General features: G+C 32.7%; 1 protein-coding gene across 3 annotated transcripts in view; it reads right to left on the reverse strand.

Moving 5' to 3' along the window:
* Positions 1-3243: 3243 nt before the first annotated feature.
* The window catches only part of LOC111691997 (putative glucosylceramidase 3), a 48038-nt gene continuing 34264 nt past the window's right edge, over positions 3244-17017 (reverse strand). For all 3 annotated transcript variants that reach the window (XM_023455618.1, XM_023455619.1, XM_023455617.1), the window contains 5 exons: positions 16776-16886; positions 14618-14762; positions 14428-14513; positions 9992-10272; positions 3244-3431 (listed from right to left, as the gene is read on the reverse strand). In XM_023455618.1, coding sequence (XP_023311386.1) covers positions 3332-3431; positions 9992-10272; positions 14428-14513; positions 14618-14762; positions 16776-16886 — 723 coding nt within the window. In that variant the 3' untranslated portion in view covers positions 3244-3331. The remainder of the gene's footprint in view (positions 3432-9991; positions 10273-14427; positions 14514-14617; positions 14763-16775; positions 16887-17017) is intronic.

Genomic DNA, 17017 nt, shown 5'->3' on the forward strand with positions numbered 1-17017 from the left:
ACTAAATATCTTTTAAATTTTTTTTTTGTTTTTAGTTCTTGTAACTGTTTATATTGGTTGAAACAAGTACTCTTTAGGCCACATGCTGCCAACTAGCATCGAATTTACTAGCAATATTCTGTGAATATAGTAGAATAAAATAAAAATCTACTCGCCTATTCTTTGCAATTATTTTTTAAGCATTATCACTTATTAAGTAACCTGTTTTGCGAATTTTTTAAGACATGAGGTTAAAACCGACAATCAGGATAAAGCAGGTCGATTGGCGAAAAATATAAGAGCTGCTGCCGAATCACAACAATTTCAATAGGAAGAAGGTGAAGACATTGCTGATTAGGCGAAAATGGAACTTAAGGGCGCCGTATTCTTTAAATAGTGTTTCCACAAAGACAAATAATTTCAAACATTTCAACATCAATCATCAAGGTTTTAGGTACTGAAATCTACGAAAATACAAACTTTTTTATATATAATTCCACATATAAATATTCTTATAACATTTACTTGCTTAGTCTTACATATAAAATTGTTTACTTTTATTTATAAGTACGTGAAAATAATTCTTAAAATGTGGGATTCGGATAACAGCAAACGCATGTTTTACAAATGCTTTTTTTAGTTATTATTTTATTTGAGTAAATTTAAATAGTAACAATGAATAAACAGAACAACAAGGATTTTATTTTTGGGCTTACTTTTGTTCTACACGTTTTACTTTTCAAGATTTCAGTACCCAAAAACGCCAGAAATTTGACTATTTCTCGGTCAGGGATATGGCCACCTTAAATAGCCGTTACTATAAAAAAAATCGCAATTTCCGTTTACCGCAAACTTCAAACTCATTTTTCTCGAAATGAAAATTTTTCTATTTAAATTACATTAAAGAAGTATGGGCTCACTAGTTTGTTACTTTATAAGATTACAACAACAACCAATCAGTAATTGGGATGATATCATAATTTTAAGAGTGTATTTTATTCAAAATAAGTGAAAAAATGGTGAGAAACGATACCTTTTTGCAAACATGTGTCAAAACTTCAATTTTCACTATTTTTACCCATAATGAGGTTCATATTCTCAAAAAACATCGGACAACAACCGTCAATGGACAACAGCCCATTCGGCATTTTCAACACAAATGACTTAAAAAAAATTAAAAATGAACTTCAAAATATTGATAAAATAATGTCAAGTTTGATCAAACTCTAATCAATTCGTTCCACTTAAAAAAAATTATGAGAAACGCTTGAAAATCAGCCTCCTAATTGTGGTTCACCCCTTAAATATTATTGTATGTGCATATAAGTAAACAGTTTTAAAATAACAAAAATAGAAAATTTAACCTTGAGTTGAGATATTACTAACGTAATTTACTAGAACCTGTCAGATCACTTCCGGGACTTTTCTGACGTATTTTCCGAACAGAAAAATCTTTCTATTCTTAATGATGGAAATATGCTGTGAAGTTTTCGTAATAAAAGTTACATTAATTTTTTTACCTGAAAACTTTTTAAAAGTATTTAGTAGATTTCCCCAAAGACAGATTTCTGTCCACTAAAATATCCTCATTCCAAAGAGTTCTTAGAGTATCTTTTTCTAAATACCAAGAAGGCTCAGAAATTATTTAAATACCGTTCACGAAAGTCTGGAAACCGACCTAACATACAGGGTGTTCCTAAATAAGTGTCGCAACGGAAAACTGTAAATTCCTCTTTAAAAAAGAAATATTTTAATATTTTTTTCCTCTTCCATTTTTCTCTCCGGGCTTTCGTTTTCGAGATACACGGTGTCAAAACTTAATTTTTTTTTTAGTTTTTCGCCAGTATCTTAGGAATCGTTTGAACTACAGGACTGAGCTTTTGTACACACATTACCACTATTAATAGCTACTTTTTCGCACCCTTCTCGAATTCATTGGACGTGCCAGTGGTGGAGATTTTAAGGTATCGTAAGGGTTTTTCCCCCCCTAAATTTTACGCCACTGGAAAAATTGACTTTTGACAGCAAATTCTAAAGCGCCAATGAATTTTACACAATAAGAGTTCTCTTGGTTCATTGCTCTAAAGTCAACCGTTTTCAAGAAAAATGACTTTTTATGAACAAAAGCAAACATTTTGCTAACGTTTCGAAAATTTTTTACATTTTGCATTTTGCATTTTGAACATTTTGCAAGTGCAAGTAACTGAACAGAACATCCGGAGAACGAAATGCATCGTTTATGAAATCCATGTCAATACTATCGAAAAGTTGACCGATAGAGGTGAAACCGCAGCGGCAGAAAGAAACATGATTAGAAGATGTAATGCGTGCATTCAAGCCAACGGACGTAATTTTGAACAGTTTCTGTAAATTTTACTCGCCAAATTGATAAAAAAAAGTTAAAATCCTATCTGTTGTTAAATTTCGTTAAAATTGTTAATTATTACTACCTATTTTTTGAATTACAAAAGATTTTCGAAACGTTAGCAAAATGTTTGCTTTTGTTCATAAAAAGTCATTTTTCTTGAAAACGGTTGACTTTAGAGCAATGAACCAAGAGAACTCTTATTGTGTAAAATTCATTGGCGCTTTAGAATTTGCTGTCAAAAGTCAATTTTTCCAGTGGCGTAAAATTTAGGGGGGAAAAACCCTTACGATACCTTAAAATCTCCACCACTGGCACGTCCAATGAATTCGAGAAGGGTGCGAAAAAGTAGCTATTAATAGTGGTAATGTGTGTACAAAAGATCAGTCCTGTAGTTCAAACGATTCCTAAGATATTGGCGAAAAACTAAAAAAAAATTAAAGTTTTGACACCGTGTATCTCGAAAACGAAAGCCCGGAGAGAAAAATGGAAAAGGAAAAAAATGTTTCTTTTTTCAAGAGGAATTTACAGTATTCCGTTGCGACACATATTTAGGAACACCCTGTATATAGTTTAAATTAACATTAACATAAAAAGTCTATCTTTTATCATGTAAACGTATTTATTGTATTTTGTCTAAAAAATATATTTTTTTAATATCCAATAACACTTAAGTTATAATTATTACCTATTATATATCTTAGTATGTTTAACGAATTAAATGGGATAAAAAACAGTGAATTAATCAAATGATATAAAGAATAATAAATAATGGAGCGCCAGACTAAAATATATTTGCTGGATCTGGAATGGAGCTGGATTCGTTTTAAAAACAATATTTATTGAGTTAAAAAAATGAAGGTGGGACGATTAAATAAGGTTGTTAAAAAAAAACACAATTTACTGTTTTAAATATTTACTTTCGTTGCATTATAATTTTTCGCAGTATTACACTTATTACACTTGTTACATTTCAATTACTACCATCTAACTGTACAACACTGTGTTGATAGAGTTAGCTTCTATTTGTATGGCAGCGGTCTGTCCCTGGCTATTCTGTATGCGGACACTAGTCTTCTCGCTGCCACTATAACAAAAACGATAAATTTGTAATTTTAAACAGGGTGTTTCCAAAATATGCTGCCAAACTAATCCAAAAAGTGAGAAATTGTACCTTATGCAAAAAGTTTCCTTTGGTCATTAGTTTGAAAATACTCAACACAAATGTTACAAAATGATACATAACTGTCAAATATACATTTTTTAAATAATTCGAATACGGTTCCTCGGATTCAAATGAAACACGACACTGGTCTGTAAAATATCAGTTGCATTAATTTCATATAGACTCAAGGGAGTCTAACAGCCAAATGCTGTTCCATTACGCCATAATTAATTTAAGTATTATTTAATACTTTTCTAAAAATAATATCAAAAATCCTTATTTCAAAAAATCACCCAGTGCTACGAGGAACGCTCTAAAAAGTTTGGCATACTAAATGTCGATTTCTGACAAACACATGGACAAGCTAGCACAGATCACGCTTCTCTCTTTTTCTGCCACTCCTTCTTTACCAAGAGCCCCAAACCCATATTCTTGTCAAAAACGAATTGTAGGCATTTCTACAGAGAGCCGGCGAAAAGGCCAACGATGCCGAGAGTCGCTCTTGGACCACCTGCAACAAGGCCTCGAGTATCCATATATATTAAAAGGGTACATTTTTATTGTGTCTTAATCATAGCAATTTTGAGAATCAAAATGCTATTGATTCCTTTGTTTTGATACCTATCAGTATCAGTAAAGATTAAAACAACCCACCATACTTCTGATTTTCAAAGTCTGTCATCAAAACGCATAAAAATGCAAATGATTCTGCTATAAGAATATTGAAATCTAAAGACTTGCCCCCAGTGTCATTTGATCTGAATAGCCATTTTTAAAGTTAGTTAGAAATATATATTTTTTACTATGTGATTTTAAATCTATATACACAGAAAAGTTTGTATTTTAAACATTAATTGATATTCATAGGCAATCAGTTTGGTGTAATTTTTTAAACACTTTTATTTTATTGTCAATCGTGTATTGCATTTTTATGAATAACTGCATAGTGAACAAATTAACGAGTTATTTTAAAAATTTTATAAATTTGCGTAAATAACGTTGTAGTATAACAACCCTAGGTTCGATCGAAAAAAATATAAACGTATAAACGTAGTTGTGGCCTAAAATATGTGATCGTCATAAGGAATACCTACGTTGTGTGTATCTATTTTTATATTGACCGGAAGGCACTGGCTACTAACTTTCTTTGAAGGGATGACCTAACTTTATTATTTACGTACAACAGTCTTCAAATCAAACATGTGACAAATAGAAAGAAAAACAAAAACATTAACAACCATTTAACATAGAATGAGAGTGCCTGGCTCACCTAGAGCTCCTGCGGGGAAAGAGCATGGCAGACAAACCCACGACCACCCAAATATGAATGCAGAACAACCGCTAACCAAAAGGCATAAATTAAGAACCTTTGCTAATGATAAGACTTGTCCCATTTAATGCGTCACTAAATGTCATCTCACTAATATTAGACATTCACACTTCCAAGTAAAACTGAAGAGGTTTGGTGTTAGTTAGCCGGCAGGGCCGGAAGGTACTGGAGTCCCATACGGGAGGCAATCCAGCTATAGTTGAGATTTCGGAAGATCCTTCATAACACTGGAGTCCCATACGGGAGGCAATCGAGCTTAATCCAGATTCGTTCCGCACGGGCGAAAATGTTAGTAAACTCAACAAGGCTCGTATAGACGTATGACATAAAGTGAGCACAAGAAATCAAAGAACAACCTAATCATGATAAAACAAGTTAAATGTGAAACAAAGAAGTCGTTAATGCAATATCTGGGCAGTCACGACAATATACATATTTTAACATGTAATAAATAATGAGCAATCTATAATAATAATTGTAACAATTTTATCTTAGAAAAATATACGCCCCTGAGCGTAAGACAATGAAGGCTAAACATATACAGAATTATTATCATGAAACATCTATATTTTACGTATAACGTAATCGTGGCAAAAACAAGTTAGATGTGAAACAAAGAAGTCGTTATTGTAATGTCTGGCAATCAGGACAATACATATATTTTTAACATGAAATAAATAATGGGCAAACTTTAAGTATAATTATAACAATTTTACCTTGGAAAAATATATGCCCTTGAGCATAAAGCAATGGAAGCTAAACTTACAAAGAATTATTATCATGAAACATCTATAATCATCACAATCATAAGATTATATAGAACAATTAACAACAAAGTACTTAAAGAATATTACCTGCTAACTAATACCGGTTAAACACTTTTAATTTTTCACTATTATTGACACACTGCCCGCCGATCGTCTTGTTACCTCTCTGCACACTGTTCTCACTACAACTATCTATCTTCAACTATTTAGGCTTCCTTCTAGAATTCCCTACCTAAGCGCTTGTTTTTTGTGCTTCCTTCTACCGACCGTTAATATTACTTTTTCATTATTATACAACACTCATGTAACAGGTGACGTCGAAGTTGATAAGATAAGTACGGTTTTGCACAACGTATTAGGAATAACACAACATTTGTTCCAAAATACTACTATATCTTAGGGACTATTAATCTATTAGATTAGTGTCCAGAAATCTTTGCATCTTGCAAGTTTGAAACGTTCAGCTATAATAAATTTAACTGGGGTAATCGATTTATTTGTATTTTTATTAAAAATTCCAAGTGAATTACGTAAAGGGTGCAGTTTTAATATTATTTCAAAAAATATATATTTTTATGAAGCCGACTCCAGATGATGCGGTAACATAAATGTTTGAAATATTTGCAGGTTATTAGGACAAAATTTATAGATCCGAGTTGTGTCTTACACATGATGCACAAATGTGTAAATATGACAAATGACATGACTATCAGCCCTATTCTATAACTTGCACCGAAATGCTCAGATCGAGTCGAAATGTTCGCACTTCGTAAAGTTCAATATCTATCGCTTCGATCGTTTCCTAAAATTGGTAATCTGTAACTCAAATCATAGAAGTTACAAATCGTAGAGAAAGACCTCGATTCGATGTCGGTTTAGAGTAATGGCAACAATGCATTGCTCTGCGATTATAGACTTTAATAACCAAGTGACATTTAGAGAGGTTAGATATTTCAAAATATGAAATATGCAAAAGCTAAGATAAAGGTGCGTTTACAAGATTTAGCGCAGCTATAAAAAGTGGAATTTACGCACAGTTGACTTGCAGATGTGTTTCAATAGGAAATCTCATGTTTCGTAAATTTAATTGTACCTACCTACCAGATTATATAGTTTATTTTAAAATACATTCATTTTGCTGTAATCTTTCGAGAAGGTCAGTACTGAAAAATATTAATGATGTCATTTCCGACTCCAGTAAAGAAAAAAACTTCTACAGACCAGCTGAACTACATGGTAGATTACATTACGCTGCAGAAAATTTTACTTCATGGTAAAACTAAGCCCTTTGATAGAGAATATTATAAACCATGCACAAATTAGATAACTATATAAAAAATTACCTATACACGTACGTATAGACGTACAAATATTTTATAATTCTGTGATTTAAAACACGAAAAGGGAAACAGATTTGTTGTGTTGTGAGGTTATGCTTAACTCAAACTGACACATCTAACACAACAGCGCATGCGTGACCCCATCTCGATATCTAAAACTACCACTTCGACAGAGTTTGACCGATCGACGTCGATTTCTACCAACAACTTCGATAGTAGACGTAGAAGTTATAGAATACCGATGTTGCCCAATTTCGATTTGATGGGTTGATCTCGATTCGATTTTATACATATCTATTCGATTAGGAGTTACAGAACAGGCCTGTATATCTCCAAAAATTTTCCTAAACGTTTTACACGTGGTATGCATACATATCTATTAAACTTGAAGTTGCTTAATGTGTTGAATGGTGTTCGTACATTCAGATAAATTCGTTTCCTTTGATGGGTTTAAATTTACCATCCCCTCAGCGATCAATTACATATCGAATACCTAATTCAGATGTTTTTTTATTAAAATGTAAAACTGTATTTTTGTGAATTTTTCAAATATATTTAATTTTGTCGGCTTCTTCAAATGTATAGTATTGAAATCATTATATTCCATCTTAAAACCTCTACCAACATTAGATTCCTAACTAGGTACTCGATTCTCGAACTAAAATTTGAACTAAGTATTTTATGAAAGTTAGTTAGTTACGAAATGAAAATATTTGTTTAAATATCAGTCACACAACTTACATCTTCAAAGAGAAACACAAAGGAAAGTTATGTAATTTTTTTTCGAATAGTTAAGAGCATGACCTATTCTTTTGTAATATCCTGTATTATACAGAGTGTCTCTAAAATAGGGTTCCAAACTTCTACTGCGTTTATAACTCATTAAAATAAGCCAAAAAGTTCCTATTAACATGTGCCCTAAAACGCACCCTTAGGAAGTTATATGCCCTTAAAAGGGCTCAAACACAACTGTTTTTTTTTCTGTTATTGACAAAACNTCTAAAATAGGGTTCCAAACTTCTACTGCGTTTATAACTCATTAAAATAAGCCAAAAAGTTCCTATTAACATGTGCCCTAAAACGCACCCTTAGGAAGTTGTATGCCCTTAAAAGGGCTCAAACACAACTGTTTTTTTTTCTGTTATTGACAAAACGGCCGCAAATAAATAGAAAAAAATGTATGGGTCTCACATAACTTTTTATTTAAATAACATGGGCTACTCCGTTTTTCGACAGGCAAATCATATGCGTCCCATTTAGGTTGGTGAAGGGGGTTTTCAAACCGTAATTTTTTTTATTTCAATTTTTTTACAATTTTCTCTACAGATTTATAAAATCTTAACAATTTTACGTAAAAAATATTATCTTTGTCCAAATCGATATTTCCAATGGTTTTCGAGTAAATTGAGTTTGAAAATTACTCTGCTCTTTAAGTTATTAGGCCAAAAATTACAAAAATCTGTTTACCATGGCAAATAAAAGACTGACGTTGCCACAACGCTTAACAATTTAAGTTATTGATAAACTGTCAATTGAGCTTTGCAGTGTTTAATTAGTAAAAGTGGTGAGTGGAAAATTTAAGTATACAACATTATTGCAACTCATAAAATGGAGTCATATTCAAACACGGAAATGGCAGATATGCACTTTATGTACGGCCGTGCGGCTGGAAATGCATCAGAAGCGAGGCGTCTGTATGCGGCAGCATACCCGAATAGAAGACTTCCTTCTCGACAGGTATTTCAGAGGATCCATCAACGTTTAAGAGAAAATGGTTCGTTCCAACCAAGAGTAAATGATCGTGGCAGAGACAGATTTGTAAGAACACCGGTGATGGAAGAAAATGTATTGAGAGCTGTGCAGGACAATCCAAGGGTTAGTGTAAGAAGTGTCGCACGTATGCATAACATAAGTTTTTCCGTAGTTTGGCGAATTCTTTGCGAACAACTACTTCATCCTTTTCATATCCAGCGTGTTCAAGCTTTAAATCCGAATGACTACGAACCACGTCGGCAGTTCTGCCAATGGTTTTTGCGAAAATCGAGGCGGATTCCGAATTTTGCATCTCTTATTTTGTTTACGGATGAGGCAAGCTTCAGTAAAGATGGTTATGTCAATTTTCATAACGCTCATGAATGGGCTGATGAAAACCCACACAGCATATTTCAGTCCAGACATCAGATTCGGTTTTCCGTCAACGTTTGGGCAGGCATTTTAGGCGATCGGCTAATCGGACCGTTTGTGTTGCCTAATCGATTGAATGGTGAGGATTATTACAATTTTTTAGTTAACGACTTGCCAGGACTTTTGGAAGATGTCCCTTTAATTGAACGCCAAAGCATATGGTTTATGCAGGACGGGGCGCCACCTCATTACCTACATAATGTAAGACAACACTTAAATGAGTTGTATGGAGAAAAATGGATAGGCCGAGGAGGTCCTGTTCCCTGGCCTCCACGTTCCCCTGACCTTAACCCCCTGGACTATTTTTTGTGGGGTCAACTTAAGGCAAAGGTTTATAAAATTCCAATTGAGACCATTCAGCAACTACGGGAGGAAATTGAAACCGCGTGCATGGAAATAAGGCAAACACCTAGAATTTTCCAAAGAGTTCGCAAATCATTGAAGCGTCGAGCTAGATTATGCATCGAAATGCAAGGTGGTCACTTCGAGCAGTTCTTGTAATTTAACTTATTATTACTAATTTTAATCCCATTATTTTCTATTTCACATTTAGCTATTGTCTGCAGTAGTAATTAGTTCTTTAATTAGTAAGTGTAACTCTAAATTTAAATAGTCTTAGTTTATGTCATAAATTATTTATTAAATGATCGGATCCTTCATAACTGCAATTAATTTGAAAAAAAAAACAGTTTTTTTGAGCCCATTTAAGGGCATATAACTTCCCAAGGGAGCGGTTTAGGGCACATGTTAATAGGAACTTTTTGGCTTATTTTAATGAGTTATAAACGCAGCAGAAGTTTGGAACCCTAGTTTAGAAACATCCTGTATAGAGCTTATCAGATTACAGACGTCCAAACTCACCTGTTAGATATAATTAATGCTATTAAATTGTCTGGTCTCAAGAATGCCATTGCTCTCACATTGTCCAACTCCTCCACAGTGGTTTCCAATCTAACGGAGTCGGGAACTGCAAACTTTGAGAAATGTCCCAGGGAGTAGAACATTGGCTGTTTGTAAAACTCCTGCATGGTTGCGTTGATCAAAACTGGAGAATCGACATAGTTGTCAATATAGGTGGGGCCACCTTTCTCATTTAGAACCATGTTCCAGTCCACCCAACCACCTGCACCATGCTCCAGATTCTAAACAGAAACGAAATTGTGAAATTTGTAGAGAACATTAAGCTATTTCCAAAAGTAAAGATGGTGTGGCAGATGTCTAATAATAACATAGTTGAATAAGTAAGAAAGAACACAAGAAAATGGCAGGTACAATAATTAAAACTAACAACATGCAAATGTTTGACGAAATATTTAAGAGTTCAACTATATTGTCAACAATGGGGCTATTTATACCTAAATTGATTCTACAAAAAATTATTTTAAGCAAATAACTACTGTTGGTACCTATTTCTAGGTAAATGTAAAAGTTTAACAACGCTGCAAATTTAAAACAGTCGATCAAGTTGTTAGGTAACTTGAATTGAAATTCAAGAAATGCATGAAATCTATTGTTTTTTAATAAAATAATTGTCGTGCGTTGCTTCATCACCACTATAAACCACTTATTCTAAAATTTAAATAGCTAAGAAATCTGTTTTGCAACTTTCTAATCTAGTTTTAAGTACGTTATGAGTGGAGTTCCAGTTAACACTTATGAAAATTACGTACACCTGTTGATGTGAATTACCTACTCCTGCGAAAAACACGTACACAAACACCACAGGTGTTTGAGGAGTAATCAAGTGGCCTAAGAACATGAATTCTTATTGGGTTAGACAAAACGCGTGATAATATTGCCAGTAGTATCTCCAGTTTTAGATTTTCTTTTAAAAAAGTGAACAATATGTCTTGTCGAAACTTCAAGAAATCTGAACCAACCACGTGGCAACCAACCAGGCAATTATTTACCATTGACAACTGCCGGGAAGCTCGAAAAACGAGCCGGCAAACCAAGTACCTATTGCCCTTACCAGCTCTTCACTTAAGAGTAAATAATTTTTCGTTGCACGACTGGAACTTAATTTTCCATGAAAGTTTTGTTTTTTCTGTATTTCACTATAAATACTGACAAGACTAGCCCATTTTATGTACCTATATTCTGTGAAGCAAGAAAATCTTATATGTTTACTTCGTAATTTTGTATTTAACAGCTGATAACTGAACCACATGGATGTAAGTGCACCTAGCAATGGTAAGCAAAAACTTATTAATGCCCAAAAGGTAATTTATTTGTAGGAAGAAAAGTATCTAAGGCTATTTTATGGTAGTACTAACTGTTCCTCCCAGGATGAAATCCTAGTGTTCACCATTAATATCGAAAATAGTATGTACGAGGTATGTTAAGAAAATAACCGAGTTACACGAAAATGGAGATATTTAGTGGTACGCAGTTGGCAGCTTTGCGTTGCACTTAACCTCTGTAACCACATGTTCTTAGATTGTTGATTTTCATTTAATTTTCGTAATATTGTTATTCGAGTGCAACGTGTTTAACAATTTGTGACGGAAAGTTTTTATGGAAACGTTCCAACTTTTGAAACAAGCCTAAGGAGGTGAAGCTATGGGTCGTACGCATTGTTACGAATGGCATTTCACGATTTAAAAGTGGTCGTCGGTCAAATGAAGATGATTTTCTATCAAGAAGGCCTTTCACTTCAACTGATGACTTCCACGTTCATAAAACCAAAAATCTGGTGTGTGCAAATCGCCGATTGACTGTCACAAAAACAGCAGGAGAGGTTAGCATCTTAATTGGGTCATGCCATGAAATTTTGACTGAAAAATTGAACACGCATCGAATTACACCAAAATTTGTTCCTCGTTTGATGTACTGTACTAGCAATAAGATGAGTATATAATAATAAAAGATTAAAGAATTGTTTTAACCACCAATAGGTTCCTCTGGTAAACTTGTTTTTATTATGATAGCAACCTAACTTTTCTGCATATTTAACGCGGATAATTTACTGGGGTTAATCAATTTATGGCTAGAAGATATTTTCCTCAATAGCGTTGGTAAACGCCGCTGGATATAGTTATAGTAGAGTTAGGTTATATTACATTTTAGGACTATACCAAAGGCATTCGGATGCGGTACACAGAAATAAGTATACTTCTAATACAGTTGAAAACAAAGAACAAGAAAAGACCTCCCATTGTCTTTTTTATTTTCATTAATCGTAAAAATGAAATATTTAAGAATAAACAGTACTTTCACTATCTTTAAAATTTGAAGTACCTACAAAATGTTTTAATTGCTATTTCTATAATTTATTTTTGCAATATTTAACCAAGTAGCTAAAATTCCTATAATACAAGGTGCTTTCCAAAGTAAGCAGGACTTTTAAAAAATAAGTATTTCTGGTAAGGTCATCTGCGAGTATTTACAACTACATGACTTCGCAAAGGTGACTGTTGTACCATGAAAATTTCATGACATTTGTACGAATAGAAAAGATTGATACGTCGGTAAAAATGAGCATCGTACAAAGAGTTAAGTTTTGTTTTAAACTTTGTAAATCTTTTACCGACACGTTTCAGTTGATGAACGAAGTTTACGGTAATGATCATTATTTATCGCGTGGCAGACTTCATGAGTCATTTAAAAACGTAGTGAGGACATACAGCAACATGAGCAACATATTCGCCAACCGAAATCCGTTGTAACCGCAGATTCCATTAAAACTGTGCGTGGATTCATCAAAAATCAGCCAAAATCTTCATTGAAATTCATGGAATTTGAATTGAGCATCTCAAAAACATCAGTGTGCACGGTTCGTTCCACAAGTTGGCTGACGACCAAAATTGCTCAAATTTCAAGGAGACCAAAATCTTGCTTTACAACATTGTGATTGGAGATGAAAAGTGGTGTTTTCAATATTATCCAAAAAGGCGCCAGACGAGCCAAAATCCAAAAAATCTCGTCTGGGGAAGTTAAAAGTGAAATCAGTGTTGATTTGCCTGATTCCAATGACATTGCCCACAAAGAGTTAGTTCCACCAGACCAAACCATTACTGTACAATTCTATCTTAATGTTTTGATGCGTTTGATGCATTCTATTTGTCGTATTCAGTCAGAACGTCTCACAGAAGGAAGTTGGCGTTTGTAAACGATAATGTGCCATCTCATCGATTGACACCTGTGACCCACTTTTACCTTTGCAGAAAAATGTATTTGCCGATTAAAGGAAATGTATTTGCCGATTAAAGGAAAGCATTTTGTGGACATAAAAGCCATCCAAAATGCATGTACCTACATCCTGACGGACATCGCGGCTGACGATTTAAAATATTCATTCGACGTGCTTTTATACCGCACAAACAGCTGTATATTGAGGCGGAAGGGGACTTTTTGTTGTTCCTAGTTTTAAAAAGTCCTGTTTGGAATGCACTTTGTAGTGCACAACTAATATACTATTTATTTCAACCTTGCTGTTAATAAGGAAATATATAATTATACTCAAGGTAATTGCTCATAAGTATCTTATCTGCCTGTAGCAAATACAACCAATAATAGTGTATAAGCCGTATAACAGAGATCTTGCTATGAAAAATATTTAAATCAAAATCTAATGCAAAAGATAGAAGTTATTAAATACATAAAATATATGAAATGTCTCTTCTGGGATATTTATCTCTGATCTAAATCATCGCAAAAATCGTGACATGGTATATATAACAAAACTCAAAACTGAATAGTTTTATTTGATCTCAAATAAGAATGTCACGTGTGTATAGAGGTTACGTCTTATTAAAAAAAAGCACACTAATCAAAAAAGTATTTAGCGAGAAACTGTATAATTTACGTTCCCACGGATTTATCAGTTCCAACAAATGCTACATAAATAAAGTATGTTCTAATATTCAGTGTACATGTGAGAAATATAGTTTATTGGGTACAAAATAAGACTAACTAACTTACTTCAACTACTATAAAAAGTTGTTCCATTTAGCCGCTAGAGGACGTTTTTCAAAAATAACTCAAATATTTTCCCATTTTAATATTTGGCATACTATTATATGCATATAGATACTTTTTAACGAAAGTAAAATTACTTACAGAAATGAGAAAAATATCCGTCCATAAACAAATATTCATTATATTTTTTGAATGTATAGTTTTTTGTTTTTGAAGTAACTTTCATATTTTGACCTCAAAAATCTAAATCATCTTCAGTGTTAGTTAAAAATTTAAAAACGTTGGAGAATTTGCATTTACAAAAGAGTAGTAGTGTAGTAGTGCTACATTTTATCAGCAAATTTACATTTTAACGTTATTTTTCTTCAATTACTTACGTCCAATATATCGTTAATATAATTTTTCCCTCTGGACCAGCTACCTTTCCTTACAGATTTGTCCATGCCCACAATAGCTAGATATCCTGCGAAGAGAATGAATGAGTTCTTAATTTAATTTCTAAATATCTTCACATGTTTTATATTCAAGATATTTAATAACCGTATTGTATAAAAACAATGTAGTTACCATTACATGCTTCTGAGGATATAAAGAACCAATCCTCCTTATCAATGTTCAAAATGTCCAAACTAGAAGCTGGTACCACAATATTTGCATACCAATGAACTGCAGTTCCGTCAGCATAACTCATTGTTTTTTCATTTTCTAGCAGCTAAAATAAAATACACTTTAATTAACAATAATAATAATAATAATGAAGTCAACCATTTTTTTAATTTAGCAATCAAAACAGTAAAAATTTAAAGATCTCAACTCTCAACAAAGTTTAACAATTCCCTTATAGTACCAGATACGAAAAATTTCTAAATAACAAGTGAGTTCTTAGATTACTTTGGTACACTCTGTATAATAATAATTTTTGATCCAGCTTTCGCGTGAGGTAATTTGAAATTATGATAAAATTGTTCCTAAATCCAAACCGTCTAGATTTTATCGTTTCGGACAGAAAGCAATTTTGAGTCACTCAATGGTCAATCTGCTTGGTAAATCCTACTTAAAGCTGCCTTTATGAAAAACGAAAAACTGTACATCCCACGTGCTTGTAGAAACTATTTTGGGCATCACAGAAATACAGGTTGAAGAAAGACAGGTCCTTCAACTTCTAAACATTTTTCACACCTTCTAATAGAATCCTGTGATAGATGCTATTTTATTTGGGAGACTAACAAATAGTGTGTAATAGTAATAACAAAGAAAAATTGTATACATAGACTAAGGCAAGCATTTGAGCATCTATCACCGGATTCTATTAGAACAGCGGTCCACAAGAAACTAATCCGAATATACGAAAAATGTTTAGAAGTTTAAGGAAGACGTTTTGAACATTTTAAAAATAAATTTGACAATAAAAAATCCTTGACAGTTGTCATTTTGATTGTTACTTGAATACGTTAAAAAATTAGGAGTTTCCATTTAAAAATTTTGAATTTCCCATATTTCCTGAACTTCATATTCGATCATTTTTTTTGGCCACCTTGTATAAAAACTGGAAAACTTTTATGCCAAATCCGATAAACTAGATCTTCTTCTACAAAATGTCCAATTCGCCCAAAAAATAAACCTGTTTCTCAGAAAACTAAATTTTGCTGAGAGTCCGCATCTGTCAATTTTTGCCTAAAAATCAAAATATCTCGGAAACGGCCAATCGTCTTTCCAAAAATGAAATAATATACAGGAAGTTCCATTCAAAATGTACGATGACCATGAAAATATTTTAACTTAGTAGCCCCTATCACACCACCACAATTTGAAAAAAATACTTCGAGCAATTTCCCAGATATCCATCGATGGAGTTGAGAGTTGGAGATGAGACAGCCTGTATAGACATTTGTTTAAGGTGCACAAAAATTATGCAAAAGGTGAACTCGTTTACCAAAGACGAGCATACTAAGGTAAAACATATATTTGAAAGTTTAAAGAAAATTTATTGGAAATTTATTAAGTTCTCTTTTTTGACATACAGAGTATCAAAGTTTAGAAAAAAAAATGTTATACAGTATCTAAAATTATTTTAAGCAAATGAAATTTTGTGTACACAATGCATAAACAAAATGGCATTTAACATAAAAAAAATTGTGACGTAGATAAGAAATATTAGGGGACTGGAAAGGAATATGTTTTTTTGTTATTTTCGAAATGTAATTGTTATTTGGATCTCTTATCGGTTTGGTACATATTAAAATTTTGAAGAATGATGCTCTTATATACTTTTAGAATTATCTAAATTACATTAGGTGTTTAAAAATATATTCCTTGTGTATATTTTTAGGATTAAAAAATTACCGAAAAATTGCTTCATTTTTGTGCCAGTGGTGCTATAATTTTTTAAAATTTCTAGCATCTCAAAACTGAGAGTTGCAAAAACAAGTCTTTTTAATTTTCAGTTTTAGCACGTTTTGTGTTGCATTCCGATATTCAAATAAATTCTACAAATATTATTATAAACACATTCTGTTATGATTATTGCTGCAAGTTGAGGGTTTTTTAATGACACTGCAAATTTCTTAAAATTCTTGCGAATGAGAATAAGAGAAAATAATTATTTTAGACCGTCTTCATCAATAATATTAAAACACATTATTTCAACAATTAATAAGAAGCTTCTGGCCATACTTGTTAAAGCGTCTTTTTCTTGTACTTACATTAACCAAAAGATAAATCTTACCAATGATAGATTGCTAAGCGTGTTCCTGCTATCGTCGTGTAACATAATTTTTAAATCGCTGAATGCTGAATTTCTTATAGTTGGTCCCAAATTTTCGCCTACCCATTTATTCTGAAAATAAATATGTGGACATAAGACATACAGAATTAAAAAATATGAAGGACTGTGAAAGAAAAATTGGTGGTTTACTTTGTAGGTAGGTTTTTACAATTTGTCAAATAAATGACAAAAAATGAATTCAA

This window comes from Anoplophora glabripennis, unplaced genomic scaffold (assembly GCF_000390285.2).
Source record: "Anoplophora glabripennis isolate ALB-LARVAE unplaced genomic scaffold, Agla_2.0 scaffold747, whole genome shotgun sequence".
NCBI lineage: Eukaryota > Metazoa > Arthropoda > Insecta > Coleoptera > Cerambycidae > Anoplophora > Anoplophora glabripennis.